The sequence below is a fragment of the Emiliania huxleyi genome, assembly GCF_000372725.1.
Source record: "Emiliania huxleyi CCMP1516 unplaced genomic scaffold EMIHUscaffold_232, whole genome shotgun sequence".
NCBI lineage: Eukaryota > Haptophyta > Isochrysidales > Noelaerhabdaceae > Emiliania > Emiliania huxleyi.
In genome coordinates, this window is record NW_005200317.1 from 148,404 (window position 1) to 164,244 (window position 15,841).

Genomic DNA, 15,841 nt, shown 5'->3' on the forward strand with positions numbered 1-15,841 from the left:
CACCCACACCCGCAGGTCTCGACCCTCCGCGCCGCCGACGCGTGGGCCGGCGTCTTTTGCGAGAGCGACATCTTTGGCACGCTCGCCCCGTCTGCTCCCGGCACCGCGCACGCCCTCACCGACCACAACATCGTCACCGCCACCTTCGCGCTCCCCGTGACCGGCGGCGGCGGCGGCGCTGCCGCCGCGACCGCCGCCTTTGAAGCCTCCGTCGCGGCGTGGCGCGAGCCGAGTGGTGCGCAGGAGGCGCGGCTCGAGATTCGTCGAGATTCGCTGAGATTCGCTGAGGCTCGCCGAGATTCGCCGAGATTCGCCGAGATTAGCGATCAGTGGTGGAGGCTCTGCCACACGGCAGCGGCTCGGCGGACTGCTCGTCTTCCACTCCTGAGCCGCCTTCCCGGAACCTTCCCGGAACCTTCTCGGAACCTTCTCGGAGCCTTCCCGCAGGCGGCGTGCGGCCAGCAGGGCGCCGTCTGCTTCTACGACACAAACTGCTGCGAGGCGGCCTTCTCGTGGACGGGCGTCGAGCAGCACTGCGTCTACTACGAGTGCACGCCCGACGACGACGATTTCGCCCAGTGGCTCGTCATCGCACTCCCCCTCCTCGGCGGGGTGCTGCTGCTGGCCTGCTGCGGCGCGGCACTCTGCTATTGGCGGAGGAGGAGACGTGCGGCTGGCAAGCCGGCGGCGGAGGCGTCGAGGGGGGAGGCGGTCATCGGTGAGGCTGCTTAAGACCGCGAACCGATGTGCATGTTCGATGCCAAAGAAAATAAGAATTTTAAACAAAACAACAGAGCTCTCTCAAACAGCAGACAGGTGCTCGACACAGGAACGGTGTAAGGCCGGGCGCACCCTTTCACGCTCACGCGGGGAGCGGATCGCCGGATGTGCCGTGAAAAGATACGGTTTGATCTGACTCACCAAATGTGCTCGCTGCGGTGAGACTTTAATCTCTTTGGCTGCCTGCCACGATCCCAGATCTGGCCGTCTCTCGCATGGAAATTAGGGTCACCCACGCGCACCGGGCCTTGCAGTTTAAATGCCGTGGGGCTCCTGTCGTTAGACGTGGAGACGCGAGGGTTGCCCCCCCTTGCCCCACCACCTCGTGTGTGTGGAGAAGTTTACCTTACCTTACCTTACCTTGGAAATTAGGCCAGGTACGTGAGTGCGCTGCACGTGCGCCGAGGGCGCGGCAACACCGCGCTCTGCGGGGACGCCCTCCTACGTCACAGCAAATCGGGCGGCCGACCCACCAGCCCGCTCACCCGGAAGCCAAACCCGCGCCCCCCCATCACTCCGCCGCTGCTGCTCCGCCCGGCGGTGGCGGGCGCCGCCGCCTCCGCCGCCGCGGCCTCGGCGATCGAGGCGGCGCTGAAGCCTCCGCCGGCGCTCCTCCGCACTGAGGGTGACCACGTGCGAGCCTGTTCACACCGCGAGCTGTGAACACACGCTGCCGCGCCGGCGCGGTTGGAGCCGGCGAGGCACTGCCAGCAGCGGAGAGAGATGCAGCTGCGAGGTGGAGGCGCCGAGCACCATTGGAGGTGGGTTGTGTCCAGACATGCCCCGCTCGAGCGACGCCGTCGCGTCGAGGTCGACGGAGATATCGCGGTCAAGCAACGTCGAGATCGACGTCGAGATCCGCCGCATCCCTCCCGAAGTCAGCCGCTGCAGCTGGTGCGGCGCACCGCGCGGGAACGTCGCGCCGAGCAGCGCCGCGTCGCCGCCGTCGCCGCCCGCCGCGCCGCCAAAGTCCAGCTGCCGCGGCTCTGCGCCCCGCCGCGAAGGGTGACGCGAGGGCAGCCGCCGTGACTTGAGCTCTCGCAATCTCTCTGGCGACTCGTACGACGCCGCCCTCCGCTGGCCATGGCCAGGCGCGGAGTTGGAGCGGGGCGGGGAGCAGAGGTAGGGGTCGCCCAGCGTGGGGTCGCCTGTTCACAGCGGGGAGGTGTGAAGAGAGGGGGAGCAGAGGTAGGGGTCGCCCAGCGTGGGGTCGCCTGTTCACAGCGGGGAGGTGTGAAGAGAGAGGGAGCAGAGGTAGGGGTCGCCCAGCGTGGGGTCGCCTGTTCACAGCGGGGAGGTGTGAAGAGAGGGGGAGCAGAGGTAGGGGTCGCCCAGCGTGGGGTCGCCTGTTCACAGCGGGGAGGTGTGAAGAGAGGGGGAGCAGAGGTAGGGGTCGCCAAGCGTGGGGTCGCCTGTTCACAGCGGGGAGGTGTGAAGAGAGAGGGGGAGCAGAGGTAGGGGTCGCCAAGCGTGGGGTCGCCTGTTCACAGCGGGGAGGTGTGAAGAGAGAGGGGGAGCAGAGGTAGGGGTCGCCCAGCGTGGGGTCGCCTGTTCACAGCGGGGAGGTGTGAAGAGAGGGGGAGCAGAGGTAGGGGTCGCCAAGCGTGGGGTCGCCTGTTCACAGCGGGGAGGTGTGAAGAGAGAGGGGGAGCAGAGGTAGGGGTCGCCAAGCGTGGGGTCGCCTGTTCACAGCGGGGAGGTGTGAAGAGAGAGGGGGAGCAGAGGTAGGGGTCGCCCAGCGTGGGGTCGCCTGTTCACAGCGGGGAGGTGTGAAGAGAGAGAGAGAGAGAGAGCAGAGGTAGGGGTCGCCCAGCGTGGGGCCGCCGAGTGGGTCTGATATGACGACGTCGGACAGCGCTGCGCCGGAGGAGCAGGAGAAGGAGGAGGGCAGGCCGACCTCCTCCAACAGCCGCTGGCCTGACACGCCCCGCCTCCCCTCGTCGAGAGAAACCGCCTTGCCCAGCCGCGCCAGACGCGACGGCGCCACGCTCCGCGCAGACTCGCAGATGGCGGCGGCCAGCTGCTGGCCGCCTGCGTGAGAGTCAACCGGCCAACGCATTGGCGATAGTGAATTATTGACGCCTGGGCCGATGGCAGCTCCGACATGCGACCAAGAGTCAAGAATCACAGTTAATATTAATATTTAATAATGAATAGCTCACCTGGGCCGATAGCGGCACCGACGTAGGGCGGCGCGGCGGGCGGCGCATCCGAGAAGCCTATTTTTCTTTTTTCTCTGCTAGCAAAAGAAAAGAAATATCGCCGGGCGGCGCATCAGAGACGCCGCGGCCGGCGGCGACGGTACCGCGCTTGGTGATCAGGTAGACACCTAAAGAACAGATCCAACCACTGAAAGTTCACTCTGATTCACCCTCGGTACCGCCCTCGGTGATGACGGCAGACACCTAGTACACGTCAGCTGGGGAGTAGCACTTCATCACCCTCGGTACCGCGATTGGTGGTGAGGTGGACACACCGCTGAAGCAGAAGAGGCAGCCGGAGACGAAGCCGAAGGCGGTGAGGGGCGTGAAGCGCCAAAAGTCCTATCCGTTATGAAGTGTTGATCATCAGCGAATTAAGCCATAACTAAGAGCTCATCGATTAATCAAAGGTCCTGGTAGACGATACCGCCGCCGGAGATGGAGCAGATGGTGAAGGAGAGGTAGTAGACCTGATTAATTAATGAATGACTTAATGATTGACTCGCCGGAGATGGTGGAGCAGATGGTGAAGGAGGGGTAGCATAGTAGACCGGCACGACGGCGCTCGAGTCAAAGTGCTTCTGCGCCAAGTTGAGGTGCTTCAGCTGGAGGACCTGCGAAGTATAGCCGCGAGATTGCGATCTGGACTAGTGAGCTGGAGGGCGAAGTACAGCCGCGAGATTGCGATCTGGACTAGTGAGCTGGAGGGCGAAGTACAGCCGCGAGATGCGATCTGGACTAGTGAGCTGGAGGGCGAAGTACAGCCGCGAGATGCGATCTGGACTAGTGAGCTGGAGGGCGAAGTACAGCCGCGAGATTGCGATCTGGACTAGTGATCTGGAGGGCCTGCGAGGTACAGCCGCGAGATTGCGATCTGGACTAGTGATCTGGAGGGCGAAGTACAGCCGCAAGATTGCGATCTGGACTAGCTAGCGGTACTACGAACGGACGACTTGTGGCTGAGCGAGATTGCGATCTGGCGCGAGATTGCGATCTCGACTAGCTACTACGAACGGACCACTTGTGGCTGAGCGAGATTGCGATCTGGCGCGAGATTGCGATCTCGACTACTTGTGGTGGCTGAGCAAGCAGTTCACCGCGGTGGAGACGAGGACGGGTAGAAGCAGGTAGGGGATCGGAGAGCGCAGCACCTATTAGTTGATGAGTGATTAAACACGTAGTTCAGGGTTAGTTAAGTCCGGGATCGGAGAGCGCAGCACCTATTAATGAGTGATTAAGCGCTTACTTAAGGGTTAATAAAGTACGGGATCGGGGAGCTGCAGTACCTAATTAATTAGTGCTTCAGCACTTAATTAAGGGCTAATCAAGTCCGGGATCGGGGAGCGGCAGTACCGACGGGTCTTCGCCCAAATGAGTGATGAAGTGCGAGATGGCGGAGGAGGAGAGGACGGTGATGGAGCCTACGGGGAGATAGGGGGAGATATGGGGAGATGTGAGGAGATACGGAGGAGGAGGGGACGGTGATGGCGCCAAGCAGCGAGCAGAGGCCGACGTTTAGCAGCAAGTACCTGCGTGGCGAAGACGCAAACATCTTTGCGCGAGTTCGGGTGCTGTGCAGCCAGAGCATCGCGTGGGTACGACAGAGGCGAATACGGTCGAATACAGCGAATGCGGTCGAATACGGTCGACGGAAGGCGTGTCCTCTCGAGGTCTCGCTGCTTGTGACTACGGACTCCGCTTCTAGTGGCAGACACCGGTGCCCGAACTTTGGTTCCGAGAGCCAAAGCAGCAGGATTCCAGCGCCGACGACGGCGAAATAGATGAGGGAGGGGGGCGCGGTGACGAGCGTTTTAAAGGAGGTGAGGGAGAGGTCCTCCACAGCCGGCGGCGCCTAGTTGGTTCGTTGTTGACACGTCATCATTCAGTGTGGAGAGGGGGAGGTCCCTCCAACAGCCGGCGGCGCGTTGAGCACGACGACCACGGAGCCGAAGACGGTGACGACGATTCCGAGAAGGTTCCGGAGGTAGAAGCGCTCCTAGCCAGTCGAGAGGCACTGATCAGCACTAGCGAATTAGCTGCTCGGCAACTGGGGGCACTGGCACTGGGCGCGCCTTTAGCACGAGGAAGGCGATGGCGGCGTTGGCGATGACGGCGACGGCGCCGAGGGGCGACACCACGGTCGGGCTGGCGAGGCCGAAGGCGGCGAAGTTGCCGACCTCGCCCAGCATCAGTCCGAGCAGCGCCACAGGGAAGAGCGTGCGGGCGCGCGCTGCTAACCTCGGCTCCTCGTCTTCGCGCTCGAAGGCCATGTGCACCCACTTTTGGAGGGCGAGGCTGCACGCGATCAGCAGGTTCCCGCTAACAGCGAGGATGATGCCGAGGTGGAGCGGCGTGAAGGTGTGCTCCCAGATGGAGCTGGTCTTCCCGCCGAACGGCACCCATGTCATCGGCGCGGCACGTAGGGGCCGGTGCGAACGGGCTGGCGCAGCGCGCCGCGCTGTGCTGCAAAAAAATGGCCCACGGCCTCTAAGCGGAGCTGGGAATAGGACCGCCGCAAGCGGCGTGGCGTGGAGCGGTTGAGCATCCCTCCGGGGGGCCCTCTGCGCCGGGGAGGAGGCTAGGACGCAAGCGTCCGTCGCCCTTTTGGGCCCGCAGGGGTCGGCGCGAATGGGCCCGCGAGCGGCGGCGCGCTGTGCTGCAAAAAAAGAATTTGAAAAAAGAATTTAAACAAAAGAGTCTCTCTCACAGTATACAGGCTCGACACAGGTGCGAACAAAGGACACAGCAGACGGCCCCCTCAGGGGCCATCGTCATCGAACAAGTCGATCTCTGCACGATTTAGCCCTCCCGAGCCGTAATCCTCCCCAAAGGGAGCGAGCTCCGCGCGCTCCTCGCGCTCCTCCTTGGCGCGCCCCTTCGCCGCCCGCCGGCGGCGGTGGTTCGCGTCCGCCTCTCCCACGCCTTCCTCCGCCTTGAGGAATTTGAGCCTCCATGGCTCCTGCTTAAGCAGGAGCGCCTCGACAGCCGCAAGAGCAGCGACCGTCGCAAGCCGCCTCCCGAGAGAGGCCGTCCGCGAGCGCCGCCGCATGCGCCGCCAACCCAGCCGCCTTTCGCGCCTCAAAGTTGGCATCCCCGTACTCCTCGATGTCCAGCCACCACTTATCGTCCCACTTTTCACCGGTGTCGTGGGAAAAAAAAGAACATAAACAGCGAAGCGGGGTTGAAAAACAAGAACCGAAAAGAACAAGGAAAAGAAATCGTGGGCGGGGGGGCTGTAACCCCAAAGGGGTGCGTGTGTAAAGAACATATGGAGCGAGGAGCGGGGCGGCGCGAGCGGCGGCGCGCACGGCTGTGCTGCAATCGTGTGTTTGGCGTCATGTTGTGCATCGCAGCTGCGTATTCTCGTATTATCTTCGAGTAAGGTATTGCGTGGGGACGGTGCGTATTCTCGTATCACTAGCTCCGAGTAGAGGGGGCGTTCCGCAGCTAGGGGAAACCCGGAGCGCAGAACTAACCCTCGGAGACCCGTGTTATGGCCCTGCGACCGCGCACCCCCGGGGCTAGGGCTCTCTTGCCCGTAACCCGATGCCGAGCGTCCGGCCAACTGGGTGCGCTTCTCAGCTCCCCGGTCCTGGGCGTGAGGTTAATGACTGCACTCCAAGTCCAAGTCTTTAGATCGGTCAGCTCGGGGCGCGTGAGCCGGACTTGGGGGCCGGACGGCTTTCATTTTCTCTCTGCGTTCTCGCACATGGAGTGCGAGGTATCTCGTCTGTCGCCGTCCCAAACTGTCACTCCCCTCTCTCCCGGCCAAGGTGGGGCGCGCGCGGGGGCGGCGGGTGTGCGGCGGGTGTGCGGGATGTCTGTGGGACCGAGAGAGCGATGTGCTTGTGTCCGGCCTTGGCCCTTGCGTGTTTGTTTCATACGTATAACATCGATGATCGAAGGCGCTGGGGAAGAAGAGAGCAATCATTCATGTATAAAAAAGCTCAACAACCAAAGTCCAAACATCTCCACAGCAGGCGACGCACACACCACACTTGCAAGCTCGTATGTCGTAACGCAAAATGAGATGCCGCGGCGCGCCGGTCCGGTCCCCAGGACTAAATTACGCGAACTGGACACCGCTCCCTCCACCGGGCACCGCTCCTGCGTCAGGCTGCAACCGCCCTCTCTCCCCCCCTGTGAGCAGCAGCTGCACCGCTTCCCCGCCATGCCAACCCCCCTCCCCTCCCCCCTTCCCCTTCCCCCCCCCCTCCACCCTTGCGGTTCAAACCCACCCGGCCCCCCCCCCCCCTCCTCCTCTTCCTCCTCACAACACCCACCCGCCCGCCCGCCCACCAAACCCGCACCCGCGCGCGCCCGGCACCGCCCCTGTGCGTCGTGCTCCGCAGCCGCAGGGTCTGTTGCTCTCTGCCGAGCTCGCGCGGCGGTCCCGCCGGGCCCCGCGCCCTCGCCGCCCGGCCGGGGCTGGAGAGGCTCAGACCAGCCTGATGCCGCGCTCCTCGCACACGGCCACCAGCTCAGGCTGCTCCTCGTTGTCCACGACGAGCGTCTGCACGCGAGGGGAGGAGCGATGAGTATTGGGCGGGGGAGGGGCGTGTGGCGAGGGGGGGGGGGGGGCGTGTCGCGCCTTCAAGCTCGGGGCGGCCCCCTCCTTGAGGGCGGCGGCCAGCGCCTTGCAGCCCTCGTCGCCAATCTTGTTGCGCTGGAGAGAGAGCGTCTCGAGCCGCGGCGCTGCCCCCTCCTTGCCGAGGGCGGCGGCCAGCGCCTTGCAGCCCTCGTCGTCAATCTTGTTATCGTAGAGATTGAGGTCCTCGAGCCGCGGCGCTGCCCCGCTCGCGAGGACCTCCGCCAGCTGCGCCGCCTCCGCGTCGCCCCAGCCGAGGCCGATGTAGCTCAGCACGGTCGCCTTGCCAAACTGCTCCTTGAAGGCGGCCTCGTACAGCCGCTTCACCAGCGGCTTGTCGTCCTTGCCGTTGGTGAAGCTCTTCTTCTCCAGCTCCGCCGCGAACGCAGACGGCAGCAGCGGAGGGCGCCGGCCGCCGTCCTGGATGCAGTCGTCGGTGAGGCTGAGGAAGTCGTACTCCTTGCCGCCGCGCATCTTGCCGAGGTCGAGCGAGAGGAAGCTGGCCTTTGTCAGGCCAGCCCAGCTCTGCTCCGTGAAGCACCAGCCGCGGTCAAAGTACTTGGCCACGTTGGTGCCCTCGGCCTGGTCCTCCGCCTTGTGGCCGTCCGGGAAGGAGGTCAGTCGCAGCACGAAAGTGTACTTGTGGGAGTAGAGCGTGCCGAGGCAGCTCAGCCCCTGCTTGAAGAGCGCGTTCTGCTCCTCGGTGCGCATGTCGCCGTTGGCGGGGTCGGGGTGCTGGTGCAGCGAGCCGAAGTCCCAAAAGACGCCGAGCCGCGGGATGACAGTGAGCAGGGCCTTGAGCGCCCTCGCGACGCGGGCGAGGTTGGCTCCGCGCGGGTCGGGGTGGTCCTTGGTCAGCCACGGGTAGGAGAGCGCTCCGACAGGAAGCCGATCCGCATACTCGCTGGTCGCCTCGACGAGGTCGGCGAAAGAGAGGAAGGCCTCCTTGGGCAGCGCCTGGCGGTGGTTGAGGACGCCGCCCGCCTCGGCGTGGCGGATGATCCACTGCGCGTCGAGGAGGGCGACGGCGCCGCTCTCGAGGACACGCTCCAGGTCGCCGCCGCCGAGCTTGCGCCACTGCTCCAACATTTCCCCGAAAGTCCTCGGACGCACCCACGAGTCGTAGGTCGGGCCCGTCTTGCTGTTGCCGCAGCCCATCGCTTCGCCTGCCTGTGTAAGGCCGATCGACTTTGAGCACCTGTGTATCTGTCCAGGAAGCCGGGGCGGGCGATCGACTTCCAAAGAATATAAACAAAGCAATGTTGACTCTCGGACCGTTACGGAAAAGCATGCGCGACGCTGCCTCTTTGCACCGCTCGCTCGCGGCTGCAGAGACATGGCCGCCGATGCGGCTCGCACTCGCTCGGCGGGCCTCCGTCCCACAGCCGCCCGGGCGTGCCACGGGTCTGCCTGGCGCTGCGCTGCTCGCACGCTGCACTGCACAAAGCTGTGACAACAAGGGGAGGCTCCTGAGCTTGAGCGTTGAGCAGTGCAGCTGCGGGCGCTCGTGGGCGGCTGTGCAGTGGTGAGAGTGCCTGATTGGAGGCGAGCTGGTGCTGCGCCAGGGTGCGCAGCATGCGCTCTTGCTCTGTGCTGAGGCATGCTGGCTGGCGCCCAACACAATGCCCTGGATGCATTGCTCCACGCCGTGCTGGCTGGTGCAGTACTGCCAGTGCGCCGACTGGCGCGCAGGGTGCGCGTCGCCGCGCGTGGCACGGGTGGCTCGAGAGGCGCGGCTGTCGTTCAACCCCGCGGCGCATGTGCGCCGCGGAAGCTGCTCGACAGGCTGCGGGCATCGCTGCGGCAGAAAGCGCCCGCCCTCTGCTTTGCTTTCGCCCGCGTTTTACGACAACTTTCGGTTTAGCATAGCCGCCGAACTTTACCTCGCTGTTTCTTTATAGGCGTCTCGCAGCTGCGTATTCTCGTATTATCTTCGAGTAGTTGCGTGGGGGCGGTATGTATTCTCGTATCAGTAGTTAGTGTCGTGTCCACTAGCTCCGAGTAGAGGGGGCGTTCCGCAGCTAGGGGGACCCACAGCGCGAGGGAAAAATTCCGCCGCTGGGGTCACCCAAAGCGCAGAACTAACCCTCGGAGACCCGTGTTTACTTTTATATGATAGTAATAGAGCAGTTTGGTCGGAGGGCGCCCGGGTCGCCCCGGAGCGGCCCCGCGCGGGGAGGTGGGTGGAGGGCGGGCGCCACGCCGTCGGGCAGGCCGCGCGGGGACGCAGCCGGGGCCAGCGCGCGGCGCTAGAGGGCCGGGCGCAAACTTGTTGCACCTGCACCTGCACCTGCACCTGGGTGCCGCGAGTTTTGGTGGTTCGAAAAGCGGAGCGCGCAGTCCGTTGTGGTTCGAGACACGGACGGCGCCGGCGGGAGCGACGCGGCCGGCGAGGCGCCGCAGTCGGTCGCCTTCCTGCCGGTGATCAGCGAGCCGGTCGAGCGTGACCAGTTGCATTCGAATCTGAGCACCACATTGAGGCCGTTGGTGGAGAGGGAGCGTCGCGAGCGAGGTGACGAGGATGGAGCTGTGGGTGTAGCCGGTCGAGGCACGGCCGCGTCGTCCACGACGAGTCGTCGGAGAAGGGCGAGACGTCGAAGCGCCGTGACGGTGATTCTCGGGCCGAGGCCGATGTCTCGTAGGGAGGAGCTGACTTGTCAGCGCCTTCGCAACGCGGTTCAATTGTGGACGACGGTGTACACGGCGATGGGATGGTGCGACGACATGCGGGACAAGCTGCGATTGCACATGCTTCTGCATGCTACGTGTTCGCACCGCGAGGTCGAACCGAGGTTTATACGGGTGTGCACACCTCGCCGTATAGAGGAGCATCGCACACGATGCAGTACGGAAAGAGGCGACGGCATTGGACGCATCGCACAGCTTTGTGAGGGCGCCCTCTGCCGTTGGCGCAGTGGGTGGTTGGCATCGCAGTCGTGGCGTGCACGAGTATGAGCGCCGGTAGAGGGACGCCCAGCACGTGCCGTACGGTAGCGGGCGACGAGGACGTAATCGCAGTTTCCGGGGACCAGTTTTGCACCAAGTCGTTGGTCAAACAGTCAAGCTTGGACGCACCTTGCGCCTGACTGAATGATTCATTGGACGTGGGCAAAGAAAAGAAATTGGTAGCAAAACCTGGGAGGCGGAGATCCGTCTCGTCGGTTGTGCTCCGGAGATCTCCATATTGATCTCGGAAACTTGCAAACGCAAGAGTGTCTTGGGCGCGCTGCCCATCGGGCTTGACCCATATGACCCGCCGGGTCAGCATGGCGTAGGAGATGTTGCTCGGAGCTGTTTTGGCTGAGCTCACCAGCTCTGCAGTCCATGGTTCGAACTCGGCTTCGCGATCGCGGAGCGACGCGGGCGCGCGCGTGTGCGACTGCGACAAGACGAGACGAGCCGGGCCGGCGGCGGCGGCGGCGGCGGCGGCGGCTGCGGCGGCGGCGTCGAACCTTTTGTAGCGGTCATCGAGATCGTAAGCGGTAACGCTGACACCCGGTTCGGGCGAGCGTGGTGCGTCGAGCCAGTCGCAGCGCATCCACCACAGGGGGGGGTACAGCTTTGTGCAAAGCATCCACGGGCCGCGTGCCGAGGTAGATCGTCTCGGCGGGCTCGAGGGTTTGAAGGTCGGGGTTCGTTCCACCTCACAGAGGCTCCATGTCGGCGTATACACGCCGGCCAGGAGCGGGAGCGCCAGAGAGAAGCCAAAAAGCATGACTAGCAAAGGATCTCTCTAACGCCGCGGTCAAAAGAGACCGACGGACCTTGAATTTCGGCGGCGCCGAAATTCACACAAGACTGTGAACACACCCACAGGACGCCGAGTACAAGACAATACGAAAGGAGTGTACTCAGGCAGTCAGGGACGGGTGAGTTCAAGAACATACTAAGAGCACCTAAAGGAGCAAGGCATAGCTGTGAAGTGGTTTCCACTGACAAATGTGTATTCTCGTAACATGCGCGTATTCTCGTATCACTGGCTCCGAGTAGAAAAAGAAAGAAAACATGTCTACACGTTAGCTCCGAGTAGAGGGGGCGTTCTGCAGTTAAGGGAAAACCCGGTACACGGAACCAACCCTCGGAGAGTATTCTTTAGCTCCGAGTAGAGGGGGCGTCCTGCAGTTAAGGGGAAACCCGGTACGCGGGGCTAACCCTCGGAGACCCGTGTTTACTTTACAGCCCTTGCCCTGCGAACGCGCACCCCCGGGGCTAGGGCTCTCTAGCCCGTAACCCGATCCCGATCATCCGGCCCGCTGGGTGCGCTTCTTAGCTCCCCGGCCCTGGATGTGAGGTTGATAACTGCACTCCAAGTGCTCCAAGAACTCTCTCTCACAGCACACAGGCTCGACACAGGTGCGAACTGGCGCGTGCTAGTACTATCACCGGCACACCACCGGAGCCGCCTAAGCGACTCCGTTAAGAACGGCAATGCACTTAGCTCCGTGCACAATGCCGCTGTCCCCGCACGCCAGCTCGTTCACCGTCTGCCACGCCACGGCGGTGTGGAGAACGACAGACAAGCGCTGCATCTGCAGCCCGTGCCAGTTCTTGGTGGTCCATGTGACCTCATCGAGGTGCTGAGCGTGCGAAAGTTTGTTACTCAGCTGGTCCGCCGCCTGCCGAAGAATTTTGCGGACGCCGTCCCCGAAGCCGCCGAACGTCTCGAAGTCGAGCAAACGCAGGTCACCCACGCCGGCCAGGCGCCTCCTCTGCTGCTCGCCGCAGGAGAGCTGCTCGTCGTCGAGATGCTCGGTTTTTGGAAGCCCTCGGGCCTCGCCACAAGTCTCTCTGGCTCTGCGTTCGGCCCCGGGCGTCGCGCCGTGGCGGCGCCAGCAGGTGGGCTCCAGCGCCGCCCCGCGCGCGCGCACGCGCGGCGGCGACGCCTCCGCACCGCCCCTGCCGCCGCCCGGCCGAGCGAGGAGCAGGAAGACGAGCAGAGACATGCTGTCTCAAACTCCCTCCGCGTTTTCTTCTTTTGGGAGGGTCCGGCGGGGAGGGCGGGGTGGGTCGGGACGGGGTGGGGCTTTGGGGAGGGGTCCGGGGTGGGGTGGGTTGGGGCGGGTGTCGGAGGAGGGGATTTCGGACGCCGGCTCTTGTGGCGAGGACGATGGCTTCTAAGGAAGCCGTCGTCTGAACAATAAAATGAACTCGGGGGCACGGGACGCGGCACAAACGGGGCACAAACGCCAGGCTACAAAGACGGGGAGGCACGTAGTGACGCAGGGGAGTCTAGGCGACGGCGGCGTCCTCCGACGCCGCGGCGAGCCTGAGCTCGGTCGCAATCTCTTCCGCCGCCGCGAGCTGCAGCGCGACTGCGCCTTGTCTGTCGTGTCAATCGTGCGTGTGCGCTCTCTCTCCGTGTGCGAGAGCCTGTAATCGTGAAATTCTTCTTTTTCCACGCGGTTAAGCCCGCAGCCCGAGCCATGGCCTCGCCGCGAGGCAAACCAGGCCGGCGGCGCGGCGGCGGGCGAGCCGCAGCCGCACCCGCCTGCGCGACGGCACAGCGTTCCTCGGCCTTCGACGCGGACACCTGGCAGGCCGCCCTCAACGAGCAGCTGGAGGCGCTCGAGCGCGCGGCCGGTGCGCACACTCCCGCAGCGGCCGCCTGCCGCCTGACTCCTCCGCTTCCAGCGCACCCCGTCCGCCCCTCCTCTCCTCCCACCACACTCGCATCGCACCGTATGGTCGGACGTCAGAGGAGCGTGGCCGTGGCACTCCAATGGCCATTAGCCGCCCCGTTCCGGTCCACACTATGCCACTGCCACCGCCACCGTTGCACTGCCGCTCTCCCCGTCTCCGCCGAGTTCCTTCCGTGACGCCACCCACCCCGATCTCAAACGACGAACGCTCCACCGCCTACTGCCTCTCCCCGACCACCGCCCGCCCTCGCCGCGCCCCTGCCTCCACCCGCGTCCACTCCCGCCACCGCAGCTGCCTAGGGTGCCGCCTAGGATGTGCCGCCAAGGGTGCCGCCACCGCCCTCACGCGCTGCTCCCTGCAGCTGCACCCACACCGCGCAGCTAGCTCGTTCACCGCCGCCCCCCCTCCCCGCCACCGCCCTCCCCCCAACCACAAGCGCCCGCAAGAGACACACCTTTGGAGCAGCTCCTCCGCCGCCTGCAGGCGCCTGCAGCTAGCCTTCCCGCGCCTCCTGCCAACGAGAAGAAGAAATGCGCGACGCTGTATTTCTTTTTAGGCGCCAGCAGCTAGCCTTCCCGCGCCTCCCTGCCGACGAGGAAAAATACCCCGTTGTTTTTCTTTTTTTTAGGCGTCAGCAGTTGGGCCGCGCCTCCCGTAGACGAGAAGGAGCTTGTCTGGCGAGCGGACGGCTCGAGGTGTGAAGAGGACGCCGTTCACACGTTGTGCTGTGAACAGGAGCTCGTCTGGCGAGCGGACACGATGCTGGAGCGGTCCTCGTTGTCGGTGGAGGAGTGTGCGTGTGTTCGTTGGTAACAGGCGTGCGAATGCGATGCTTGAGGTGCCGCACTACGAGCAAAAGAAAACCGAGGGAGGACTCCTTTTTTAGGCGCGCGACTGCGATGCTTGAGCTGCCGCACTACGAGCAAAAGAAAACCGAGGGAGGACTCCTTTTTTAGGCGTGCGACTGCGATGCTTGAGCTGCCGCACTACGAGCAAAAGAAAACCGAGGGACGACTCCTTTTTTAGGCGCGCGACTGCGATGCTGGAGCCGCCGCACTACGAGCAAAAGAAAACCGAGGGGGGACTCCTTTTTTAGGCGCGCGAATGCGATGCTTGAGCTGCCGCATTGTGGCAGCATCGAGGAGCAAGGTGAGGGGCAGTTCCGAGACGTTCCGAGACCGTTCCGAGACCGTTCCGAGACCGTTCCGAGACAGTTCCGAGATGCTTCAGAGACGATCCATGAGACACTTCATTTGTCATACTTTTGAGAGCGCAGCATAGCGAGGCGGGCAATCGGGTGACGAACACTTGACAATTGATACCATCACCAATTCCCCGTTTCAGGCGCCATATCTCCCCATATCTCCCCATATCTCCCCATATCTCCCCATATCTCCCCATATCTCCCCATATCTCCCCATATCTCCCATATCTCCCCATATCTCCCCGTTTCAGGCGCCACCGCGCTCGCCCTGCTGCGTGGCGAACCTTCCGCGAAGCTTCCTGCGGCGGGCATCGAACCTTCCGCGAAGCTTCCTGCGGCGGAGGAGGAGAAGGCGGCGGCGGAGCAGGCGGCGGAGGCGGAGGAGGGAGCGGCGGCGGCGGTAGAGGCGGATGCGGCGGTGGCGGAGGAGGAGGAGGCGGCGGTGGCGGAGGAGGCGGCGGCGGCGGCGGCGGCGGCGGCGGCGGCGGCGGCGGCGGCGGCGGCGGCGGCGGCGGCGGCGGGCGGCGGGGCGTGTCCCACGATAGTGACGCATGCCGTGCCTGTGCCGCCGAGCGCCATCGGCAAGGTCATCGGGCCAAGGGGCGCCAACCTTCGCACGCTGCGCACGAGGAGCGGCCGCGGCGTGGGAGATGCGGCGAGATGAGGACGGGATTGGGTGTGGTTAATTCTGAGGATGAAGTGCAGGAGCGGCTGTGACGTGGAGATGCCGCGGCACGAGGACGAGCTCGGCGAGCGAGATTCGCCGAGATTCGCCGAGATTCGACGAGATTCGACGAGATTCGCCGAGATTCGCCGAGATTAGCCGAGATCCCTCCCAAATCCCCCCCCCCTCCTCCCCCTCCACCTTCACCCCCCCCCCCCCTCTCGGCTGTGAACAGGGCGCCGCCTCCTACACCTGACTGGCACGCCGGCGGCGGTGCGGAGAGGGCAGGCGCTGCTGCAGGTCCAATCTCGGCCCAATCTCGAGGAACTCGGTCCAATCTCGGTCCAATCTCGAGGAATCTCGGGCGAGCTCGGTCCGGTCTCGTGCAGTCGCTTCGAGATCTGGGGAGATCGCGGCTGATCTGGGGAGATCGCGGCTGAGATCTGGGGAGATCGGCGGCTGACCGCTGGAGGGCTGCTGCAGGGGCTGCTGCTGCTGCGGAGAGGAGGCAGCGTCGAGGCGTATTGGGAAGAGGTCAGCCTGAAGGGCGAGGCGCCGCCAGACGCCGCTGCAGCCGAGGGGCTGCCGCCGCCGCCGCCCGCCGTCGTCGACGCAGTCCCATGGGCGCGAGATTCTCCGAGATTCTCCGAGATTCCCCGAGATTCCCCGACCTATTCCCGCCCCGACCTCTTCCCGCCCCTACCTCTTCCCGCCCCGACCTCTTCCCACCCCGACCTCTTCCCGCCCCTACCTCTTCCCGCCCC

At 64.4% G+C, this 15,841-nt stretch overlaps 5 protein-coding genes across 5 annotated transcripts in view; 2 read left to right on the plus strand and 3 right to left on the minus strand.

Annotated features, from left to right (window-relative positions):
* Window positions 1–788, plus strand: part of EMIHUDRAFT_468925 (hypothetical protein) — a gene marked incomplete at its 5' end in the record, with an annotated part of 3,990 nt that extends 3,202 nt beyond the window's left edge. The window contains 2 exons of the mRNA XM_005779325.1: window positions 16–246; window positions 448–788. Of these exons, the coding sequence (XP_005779382.1) occupies window positions 16–246; window positions 448–732 (516 nt within the window). The 3' untranslated portion in view covers window positions 733–788. The remainder of the gene's footprint in view (window positions 1–15; window positions 247–447) is intronic.
* Window positions 789–1,871: 1,083 nt separating this feature from the next.
* On the minus strand, window positions 1,872–2,192 carry EMIHUDRAFT_57587 (hypothetical protein; the record flags this gene model as incomplete). The annotated part of the gene is made up of 1 exon (XM_005779326.1): window positions 1,872–2,192. A coding segment is annotated over one exon (321 nt), but the record flags the coding sequence as incomplete, so codon positions are not given.
* A 993-nt stretch (window positions 2,193–3,185) lies between these two features.
* Window positions 3,186–5,389, minus strand: EMIHUDRAFT_236270 (hypothetical protein; the record flags this gene model as incomplete). The annotated part of the gene is made up of 7 exons (XM_005779327.1): window positions 3,186–3,323; window positions 3,404–3,451; window positions 3,533–3,595; window positions 4,335–4,402; window positions 4,695–4,815; window positions 4,894–4,977; window positions 5,045–5,389. The coding sequence occupies 7 exons, from the start codon at window positions 5,387–5,389 to the stop codon at window positions 3,186–3,188; spliced, it is 867 nt and encodes a 288-aa protein (XP_005779384.1).
* A 350-nt stretch (window positions 5,390–5,739) lies between these two features.
* On the minus strand, window positions 5,740–6,249 carry EMIHUDRAFT_236271 (hypothetical protein; the record flags this gene model as incomplete). The annotated part of the gene is made up of 3 exons (XM_005779328.1): window positions 5,740–5,995; window positions 6,042–6,112; window positions 6,178–6,249. The coding sequence occupies 3 exons, from the start codon at window positions 6,247–6,249 to the stop codon at window positions 5,740–5,742; spliced, it is 399 nt and encodes a 132-aa protein (XP_005779385.1).
* Window positions 6,250–12,992: 6,743 nt separating this feature from the next.
* Window positions 12,993–15,841, plus strand: part of EMIHUDRAFT_468927 (hypothetical protein) — a gene marked incomplete at its 5' end in the record, with an annotated part of 18,784 nt that continues 15,935 nt past the window's right edge. The window contains 4 exons of the mRNA XM_005779329.1: window positions 12,993–13,149; window positions 13,945–14,047; window positions 14,306–14,358; window positions 14,665–14,999. Coding sequence (XP_005779386.1) covers window positions 12,993–13,149; window positions 13,945–14,047; window positions 14,306–14,358; window positions 14,665–14,999 — 648 coding nt within the window. The remainder of the gene's footprint in view (window positions 13,150–13,944; window positions 14,048–14,305; window positions 14,359–14,664; window positions 15,000–15,841) is intronic.